This window comes from Lotus japonicus, chromosome 2 (genome assembly GCF_012489685.1).
Source record: "Lotus japonicus ecotype B-129 chromosome 2, LjGifu_v1.2".
Lineage (NCBI taxonomy): Eukaryota > Viridiplantae > Streptophyta > Magnoliopsida > Fabales > Fabaceae > Lotus > Lotus japonicus.
Window position 1 is genome coordinate 70,030,691 of NC_080042.1, and position 10,605 is coordinate 70,041,295.

The 10,605-nt window shown below is 37.9% G+C and overlaps 1 protein-coding gene across 1 annotated transcript; it reads right to left on the reverse strand.

Annotated features, from left to right (window-relative positions):
- Nucleotides 1–8,155: 8,155 nt before the first annotated feature.
- On the reverse strand, nucleotides 8,156–10,243 carry LOC130739167 (putative glutamine amidotransferase GAT1_2.1). Its single transcript, XM_057591400.1, has 4 exons — nucleotides 9,982–10,243; nucleotides 9,156–9,874; nucleotides 8,790–8,996; nucleotides 8,156–8,638 (listed from the first exon to the last, which is right to left on the reverse strand). Exons 1-4 carry the CDS (start codon nucleotides 10,142–10,144, stop codon nucleotides 8,387–8,389), a joined length of 1,341 nt encoding a protein of 446 aa, XP_057447383.1. The 5' UTR covers nucleotides 10,145–10,243; the 3' UTR covers nucleotides 8,156–8,386.
- Between the last annotated feature and the right edge of the window lie 362 nt (nucleotides 10,244–10,605).

Genomic DNA, 10,605 nt, shown 5'->3' on the forward strand with positions numbered 1-10,605 from the left:
CAATACTCAGCTTCACCAGTCAGCAGATAGGTCGCATAATCCACTTTCATCTCTGTAGTGGTACGCAGAAAGGTGAAGATCTTCTCCAACTCCTGGAGCCATAAGTCAGCTTCTTCCGGATCAAAGCCCCCAGAGAACTTCGGCGGATCCTGACGCTTGAAATCATCCAGACCCCTAGTCTGAGTAGCAGCTAGTTCACGTTCCTCACGTTGCACACGGCGAGCATTCTCTTCAGCTTGGTTTTGAGCAGCCACCAAAACAGCAGTAGCAGCACGTTGGGCTTCGGCTTCCTCCCTTGCGGCAGTGTTAGTAACTTGTTGTGCCATAAGGGCAGTCAGATTAGCAATAGCTTGCTCCATCGGATTCATGTTGTTTGAACCTTGAGTCTCGTTCAGTTGTGGAAATCTCTTGTTCCTGTTTTCATGAACAATCAAAGACCACAACAGACACTCAGGTCAGAACAACACAAAGTTCTATAATAACTAACTATGTATATACTTATATCAAATGTATAATTAACAATAACTAGCATAAGGTTGTTCACCTACGAACAACCTTCAAGAATAATCTATATAAACAGTAGTCAAGGACACTCTTCCTCCGATTGACACCCCATCAATCGGTCTCGGAGTTCAAACATCTTAAGCAGACACTCTACCCAAAAGCTCTGGTTTCTCAACCAAAGCTCTGATACCACAATTGTAACGCCCCAATTTCTCAACAGAGGAATCACATTAGTAACCTAACAAAGTCTAAGGACTATTCTGCAAACCCTAAAATCCAAGGGTAATTTTTTTTGAAAATGAGAATGAATACCATAGGGTTGGAAACACATGATAACTTTATTTAAATAACCTGTTTCCCGATATATAGTAATAATAGCTTACAACACCATAAGTAAGGTTCAGAATAAACATGCGCACTTTAACAGTGGCGGAAGCAAGGCTTTAATAACATAGTTCTCCTAAAGAAAGGGAGACTCAAACACAATCCACAAGAAGAGAAGCAAAGCTGCTTCTTACACCCCTACTCCACCGCTTACAACTCGATCTCTGACTCGAGCAACTAAGCCTCGGCGGAAGGAACTCCATCGCCTAATAGCGTTAAGCGCCCAAACAACAAATAGCAAATAGAAAGGGTTAACTCCATGCAATTACCATGTATAAAGGAGAAAATCATGCTATTCAAATTTAATGACCTAGCATGGTAAATGAACTAGCATCATAACTCAACTCATATATCAACAACTTAACATAGGTTAACTCAGATAATAATAACCTCAACAATGTAACGACAAATCAGATATCAATAATCCTCAACAATATAACGACAAATCAGATATCAATAATCCTCAACGATATAAATCAAACTAGATCTCAACAACCTCAACAATATAGATTAACTCAGCTATCAACCACTTAACATATCAGATGACAATAAAACCAACAATATGAGTCAATCAATAACGTCTCAAAAGACGGGACGATGATAGGACCACACCTCCTTATCGCCACTTATAACGTCTCACAAGACGGGACAATCATAGGACCACACCTCCTGATCGCCACTTAGCGTCTCACAAGACGGGACAATGATAGGACCACACCTCCTCATCGCCTCTTAGCGTCTCACAAGACAGGACAATGATAGGACCACACCTCCTCATCGCCTCTTATAACGTCTCACAAGACGGGACAATGATAGGACCACACCTCCTCATCGCCTCTTATAACGTCTCACAAGACGGGACAATCATAGGACCACACCTCCTGATCGCCACTTAGCGTCTCACAAGACGGGACAATGATAGGACCACACCTCCTCATCGCCTCTTAACAACGCCACGAAGGCCACACAGTACAATCCAACAACGCATATGCACAAATATATATCAACAATTTCAAATCCAATAATCAAGACAGAGTAACCCTATGTTACTCTTAATATCAACAAGCATACGTCAACTCAACTCAATGACAGAAACCAGTAAACGGCCGAAGCCTCTCTGAAAACGGAGACACACGTCTCAATAAGTTTACTCGGTCGAGGCCTTCAGAAAAACATTTGGCACAAGCCTCAGAAACAGTCAACATAAGAAAACATACAACATTGCAAGCATAGTAATCATAATCCAATGCCAATCAATATAAACATCTTTATCTCAAACGCAGGCAGTGCGATAAAAGCAGGCAAGACTCAAAGACACTCTAAAACTGAGTTACCCTTACCTTCAGGAGTAGAAGTTGGGCATGGAAGTTGTGAACCTAGAACAAGGAAACACAATCATCAACACAAGCCTCACTAGGAGCAACACGATCTAACAATACTAATCGAAATCGTAAAGAAAGCCTCTAAAGCTTCAGAGTTCCTATTTAGGCACAAATTGACAACGGAGACTTCGTTCGCTAAAACGAGCATAACTCGAGCTACAGAACTCTGAATGACACGAAACCAACGCCAAAATTTCGACAATCGAAAGAGCTACGCTATGGCTCAGGTCGTAGAGACTCAAAAATTATTTTTGGACACGGTACCCTAACAAATCGGTTTCGGCCACTCTCAAAAATAGGGTTTCCGAACTTTTTCTTCGATCTAAATCAATTCCTAGGTGTTCTTAGGCGATATCTAGGCCTTGGAAACTCTCAGAAAAATTATCGAATCGAAAACTGTCGCAGGGGTATTTTGGTCAATATTTTTAGCTCAGAAACTTAAAATCAGAATTTTGAAAAACAAATTAGATGGGGTCGACACCAACGACGATTATGACGACTAATCCTACTAACGCTAAGCTCAGTCGAGGGTTTTAAGCCCAAAGGACGGAACTTTAGCCAAAAATGGGTATTATGAGCAGAATTGAAACTCGGCGGCAATTCGGCGAACATCGGCGAAATGTAATCCGCTAAACATGCTCTTGGGCACGTAGGGAATAAGTTTAGATAGAGAGATCGAGTTATTTGGACAGTTTTACAAAAAGCTCAAAACTTTGAGCACAGAAAGACATAGAGAAAAGCGACAGAATTGACGATCAGAAGTAAGGATTAGCACCAGTACCTTGAGGCCTACGCGTAGCAACGAACTGTGCGACGATCAGACAAAAATCGGCGAAAAACACTTTTCTTCCTCCTCCTCTTGAAACCCACGGCCGTGTGTGTGTGTGTGTTTGTGATGTTTTTGTTTTTTTTCATTTTTTTTCAAGCTATTTATTTGAAATGGAAAATGCGGAAAAATGAAAATTTCGCGATTCCGATTTCTCCTGTGCCATCCTCTGTGAATTCTAAGATAGGTTCTGGCGACAGAATTCCATAACTCAAAAGAGGTTTCTTGGAATTAAGGTAAACAATCCAAAGTCGGTGTAAATCTATTTTACCCGAAAAACTACTTTTTGCAGTGAATGTCGGATGAGAAAACTTCTTTCTGAAGAAAGATTGGAAAGCTCGAAAGAAATAGGTGTACGCGTGTGGAATCTTCATTTGAAGTTCCGAATAGAAAAAGTCTTCATCAACCGTTTATTTTAGGTTTCTTGAGCTATCAGGGATTCAACTTCGGCAAACTTCCGAGAACTAGAATCGGACGTTCGTACATTCCAGGGTTTCGTATCGAAACGCTCGTCAGGGAAAGGAATAAGAGAAATTCTTATAATCCTCTGAATATTTTTGAATTCCGCTTCTATAGTGCTTTAAGAGCGGATTAGCCTTTTACTAACGCTTTCGCCCTAAGGCGGAAGTGAATAAAGCTCGTTCTATAACCTATAGTGATTATAGTACTATTCTTAGTCATTTCCTGAACTTTCTTCTTCATAACGCTAATCCAAACATTAAACACAAGTCAAGTTCCTCTCACGCTGACACAAAATCCTATGCGTGAGTTGGAAATTAATTATTTATTTAATTCTAAAATCCTGGGTCTTACAATTTTCCTCTATTGCTTATAGTTATTCTGAGGAATATTCAGTGTCATTATGATTTTATTTTTTACTTCCTTTCGTTGGCCATTAGGTGAAATAGAGGTGTTGAGGTTTTAACTTCTCATCATCTATACTCTATCAAAAATCTCTATTTTTTACCTTGACTTCCCATGTACATATGTTATGTGCTTGGGTACTTACTCCATGCACTAAGGTTGTGTTTGGGAAAACAACTTAATTAAGCATATATGGCCATAAGCGCTTATTCTAAGCTATTTTAACAAATTTATTGAAATTAGTTGAAAATAGCTTATAAATAAGCATAAACTTAATTCTTCCATAAACTATTCTGAGCAATTTATGAAAATAAGCTATGACACACATTTCTTTCAATTGTGTTTTGTATTGACGGAGGGGAGGGATAAGTGTTGATTATTGAAGGTTGAAGCTGGTGCATCAGGGACTAAATTTGCCCTTTAGCATTGGTGGTGTCTACAGAATTCAACAGCTCTTGGCTATATATGGTTTGGTGTCGTTAAATTTAATTCTGACTGTAGGTGGGTTGCAGGCTTTCCTCCTAGCAGGGCTTTTTCTTGGGAGAATTTTCAATTAAGCAAGTTTTAAGTTCTTCATGAAGGCTTGCTTTTCTCCAATTATATTTAAGTTTACTGCACTGCAAGGAAGGCTACTGGCTGATTGTTTTCTTGATCCTTAGCCCTTTTGCTTTATGTTTTCCTTATGGTTGCTTTTCCCTCAAAGATGTTATTGTTGGTTCTGACTCTTATTACAATGCAATATTTGTGGTCTTTTTTGCTGGTTGTACTTGTGGAATCTATATGTATCACTGCTATGAATGCTATCTGTCTTGCTGTGGGATGAACAGAGAAGTTGGATGTGGTTGGAACTAGATATATGGTTTGGCCCCTGGACTTGGCATATTCTTTATGTATCATGTAGGCTTTGATTAATATCAGTTGTTACTACAGGGCTTGGAGGAGTTTTCCATTTAATAGTTGGGCAAGAGTTATTAATGTTAGATAGAGTACTGATTTTCATTACATTTTAGCAGTTTTCATGCAATTTTATAAAAACAAAGGCTCACAATGTGATATGACTATTGATTAGTCCATAAGTCCCAAAAACGGCACTAACAACTAATCCAATTTCAAAATCCGAAATACTTTTTGACTAATAATGTTTGTGTAGCATATGTGATCTGATATAAATAAATCTGATTTTTAATTGGTCTATAGTTCCTTCAATGTTATTCATGTAATTTGGTTCATATATATTATTTTAGTGGAGGACATGTATATGTTAGGTCATAGTAACTTCTATCATGGTAACTTCTATTTGAAAAATGAGGAAGTTGTTCTAGCGTGATCTCTATATTAGTTTGCAGTTTAATTCAGTCTCCAAGTTATACTGTATATTTTTTTTTAAACTTCCATATTTAGCATATGGCATATTGTAACCATGTCTTATTGGTGTGCAGTTACCATATATCCCCTGTCGTTAAGAGGTCCTCACTCCAATCCTCGGATTTTTGCAACCAGTTTCATGTGGGAGAGGTAAATATCAAATCCTTTACTTTATTGTTGGTATGTTACAAATTTGTGATTTTGATTATATTCTTTTTTAGTTATCTTAACCTTTGTGCAATATTCAACTCTATGGCTGTGGCAAGACATTTCTTACAGTGTTTTGGTGAAGAACTCGATGAGTTTGTTGAATTACAAGATCCTGTAGGGAACAGATTCACTGTGAGTTTTTATTACAATGATGGTGAAGCGAGATTCAGTGTTGCGGGCAGTCCACCAAAGTCAGGGAACTATGATGATTCAGTTTGTTTTTCAAGGTGAACCTAAGTTTAGCATCAGAATTTATGATGTGCAACTCAATGAGATTCACTACAGGATGAACACTGGTCATCATGTTCGTACCGCTGCAGGTCCAAGTCGTGCCAATAATGATATATTTTCTGAGGATGAAGGCAATGATATGACTATTGATTTAGTTAGTAAAGATGAAGAAGATGATGATGAAGTCGAAGAGCTGCGTTGTGAGCAGTTGATTTGGAATGTTCATCTCATTGCTGATCTCATCAATGCTCACGAACCCCTGCTTTGTTCTCTGTTTTTCTTAACTATGATAGGGTTTAATTGTTAGTATTAACTTAATTTCTTTACTTACGGTGTGAAATTCAAATGCGCAGATTATCCCCAATCGTGTCTAGCAATAATATTTCGGACACTTGCCTCATGAAATAAATGTTCTACTTCCAAATTGATCTTGGACCAAATGAGAAATTCTTTGATACTTCATTGATGAGATATGAGGCGAAATACATACCAATTTTGGCCTAAAGGGTGAGGTTTGTTGCTGGCGGTTTGACTTCTATAGGGCTACATTTAGGAGGCTTGGAGATACTGATGCAGGACACATGATGCAGTTATGGAGAATGATCCAGCTAAATAGATATAGGGTTCATGTATACACCCTGTAATCTATCTTGAAGAAGTTGTAACTTTGTTCCATCTCTTTTGATTATGTTACTTATACTTTCCATGAATTGTGGTACTTTGTGTGTTTACATGTTTGCTTGAATGTATTTAATGGTAAAACTACCCAAGGTTGGTTATGCATGTGGAACTTGGATTTGTTGTGAATTTGCATGTTATTTAATGTGGATAGAAATTATATGATAAAAAACAAAAAACGATGTATTTTGCAGGGGCGAAAAACTTATTTAAGCCTATTGAAAAAACTGATAAAATGCAAAATACACCTTTGTTATACACATTAAAGTTAATAATCACTTGATTGTCACCTATGTATTAGCAAAGTTAATAATAAGTTTTATTGATTTTATATATTTGAAAAGATTACAAATTATAGGTATGTGAATTAATTTCTTCACCTTAATAAATTATAAAATTAAATATGTTAAATCGTAGAATCGCTCGTCCGTGCATCGCATGGAAACGGGCTACTATCCTAGTTAGTTATAACTTATAAGTCATAGCTAGATATCAATTCTATAACACTTTGTTGCCTCAATTATTGAAATCAAAGTTGAAATTGAGCACAACGAAGGTAAATTTGTACATTGATCAGATTTTAAACCAAATGAACTCTTGCATGAGGAGCATGTAATTAAGAAATTTAATTTAGAATTGTTCATGTATCCTTATCTAAAAAAATGTTGTATGTTACAGAACCGAAATGTGAGTACAAGTGATGCTAGTGGTTTGATGATGTTTATTTGTATCTAAAACAACCACCTTTTGCAATTCATTTTTGTAATACTATATAGGATAGCTCCCTTATCTACCATGTTTAACTGAGATGAAATATGATCTTCGTAATTCATTCTCATCTAAGTTAACCATCATTGTTAGAATTAACTTGCAAGTCTCTCATATTGCAAAAGGGTGTTCCCACTTAGAGTGGTTATTGTGACTTGTGAGCTATATAAGCTTCAATGCTACTTAAGTACACAAGCCTATTTAGTATTTACCCACCTTTAATTTGATTAATTGAAAGGTAATCAAATAAGTTATAACTAAAATGGTTAACAGTCTTATTTTTATGCAGAAAAAATGGACTCTGATTGTGTACAAATGTATAAGATTAGAATTTAGAACCATTAAAATTGTCTTACTTTATTTTATCAAATGAAAAAATGGGCTGCAGTTGGGGGTGTGGGACAGTTATTTTTGGGGCATTACTATTCCACCATCCACCCCTTTTTATTTTTCCCAAAATACCTCTAACAACCCCACCATCCTAAACCCTCTCACCATCCCTCTTTCAAAAACCACCCTCTCCTCACTTCTCTTTCACCATCTCCATCATCTTCCTTACCATCTTCTTCCTCAACATCCTTCAACACGAGTATTGTCAAGACTCAAGAAGATGGTACAATGTTAGGTTCGTGATTCATCCTCAAACGCTGTTAGATTTTAGCTCCATAAGTAATGGTTGGTTCGATCTTTTCTTCCCCGCAATCCAATTTGCAGAATAATATTTAATATTTGCATTCCAATTTGCATAATATATATTAAACATTCCTTACCATCTGCAAATCTAAGTCAGCGAAACATTTATATAAAAGCATACTTTATATGTTCCGCAATTTAGAATGCGGATCATATGTTTCTTCATACCGAATTCTAAATTGCGGTACACATCAATATGTTTCGCATTGGACAACAAATAATTTAGGTTGCGGAAAAAACACTTAAGGGGTATTTTGGTAAAAGGCGTGATGGGAACAGTTTTTCTTGCTTGTTAGAGAAAGAGACATTGACATATAACAAGTCCAAAAGTACAGGAGGAGGAAAAAATGAAAACATGTACACTAAAAGGCACCCCCACCGGCCACCCAGGATTCATGTGAGTTCCACTATCAAAACACACCAAAAAAAGGAACAAATATGTCATGGTGTCACCACCACAAACCAGGGAAAGGAGACAAAATCATGAGCTGAAGTCATTCACAACTATCTCTATCTTCTTTTCCATCACTTGAGAACAAATCTGCCCCATAGTGTGGTAGAAAGAAAGCAAGTCAGACAATTGCTCCACCGACATTTTCCCCATCACATTCCTTGCCATCTTCTCTCTTTCCTCATTCAGCTTCAGCCTCTCAACATATGACCCTGCATTCCTAACTGTTGCTCCCATTTGCTTCAACCGTTTCTCTTGCTGCACACTCAAAGCTGTATTTGACTGCAATTTCAAACATACACATCAATACAAATTAAGATACATCATAGTGTCATAATAATACTATGATTAGATAGTGAAAAAAGGAAACCTATTAGAAACTGTCACAAAACTTTATGCTGAAAAGTTAAATGATTAGTGTGCAATTTGTTACCTCAAGAAATTCAGCTCCAGCTTCAAGATCAGACTCTTTGGAAGAACACTTCTCACGTCCCATGGTGTACATGTTCTTAGCAAGTGAAAAGCTACGCACTATGATTTTCCTTTTGTTCTCCATTTCCTTGTTGAGTCTCAAAGCCTTTGGCACAGATGTCAAACTATTCAGCCTCTTTTGATAAGCAACCACTGCCTTCACAAATTCCTGCACATCAATTCCCACCAAATCAAATTCAACATATGCATATACACCTAAAATAAAACATTTGATAGGGGCATATAATCAAACTTTATACTAATCATCATAACATTTGCTCAATCAAAATCATGAAACTCTCTTAATCATAGCAATCAATTTACAAACCTTGTAAGCAAAAGGGCATCCAGGATAATCAAATTCCTCAGAATCAGGCTTTCTCATTCTCTCAGGGTGAAACTGCAACCCCATGATGAACTTCCCCTCATCAGGATTATAAGCATCAGGGTCATAAAATCCTTCAATCAAACCATCAGGGGCAAAAGCCATTGGCACAAACCGTTGCGCCAATCGCTTAACCCCCTGATGATGATAGCTATTAACCTTTATCTCTATCTCCCCATCTTCCAAAGAATCCTTAAACCAATGAAACAGAGGAGTATTCTCAACAACCTTCACCCCATGCCTATGCCCATCATAATCATCATAGTTGATATGCATCACCTTGGTAGAAAGCTCTTTCCCAATATCCTGATACAAAGAACCGCCACAAGCAACATTGAGAACCTGAGAGCCTCTGCAAATACCCATGTAGGGAATGTTCCGTTCGAGGCAGAGCTTAGCGAGGCTTAGCTCGATTGAATCCTTCTCTTTGTCAATGGCGGTGTCGCTGGCGTGGAGGCGGCGGATTTCGTCCAATTCTTCGTGCGAGAGACCGGAAGCCATGCTGTCGTGCTCGTACCAAACGGGGTCGATGTCTTCGCCTTCGCAGAGGAGAACGCCGTGGATTGGCTCGAAGCTGCTGAGGAGCATGTGGACGCCGGAGACGCGGGGGACGATGACGGGGACGGCGCCGTAGCTGACGATGAGATCAAGGTGGTACTCGCCTGAAAACGAAAAGTACGAAAATGCATGAAAAACAGAGGATAAGGGCGTGTTTGGATTTTGTGAAATTGGGTTGAGATTGAGAGAGTGAAGGAATGGATGAACTTACCGACGAAATCGACGAACTTGTTTTTGCGAACGGTGCGGCGAGAAACGATGAGGACGCGGGGGAGAATGACGGAGAGATCGGAAGACATGGTGGTGGTGGTGGTGGTGATGAATGAGAGTAATGTGTTTGGAGAAGAAGAAGAATGATGAATGAATGGTTGCATTCAAATGGATTTTGGATGGTTGTATTTATAGGGGTGAGTGTGAGGGAGGGATGATAGTGATGGTTCTCTTGTGAAACTACTAGTAGGGGAAAATGATACTAACCCGACTTGAGCCAGAAACATTCACATTATAGTATGGAAATTCTTCTCGTGAAAGTTTCTGCATTTATAAGACCCGAAGTTAAGACCTAAAAAAAATTAAATATGTATCATTTGAACTAACCACAAGTTACTTATTTGTTCAATTCAAAATTTTAAATGGATTATATTTTGTTTATCTAAAAATCTTGTATTTATCAATATGATGAAGAGTTTTACACATGTCTCTTAACACATTTATTCATTTCCTATTTTAGATTTAAATTTAATTATGACATAACAAATTAATTGATTCTTATCAAATAACAATTAGTACATATTGATACTAAGGGAGTGCAATATGGCAGCGGATGGGCTGGCTC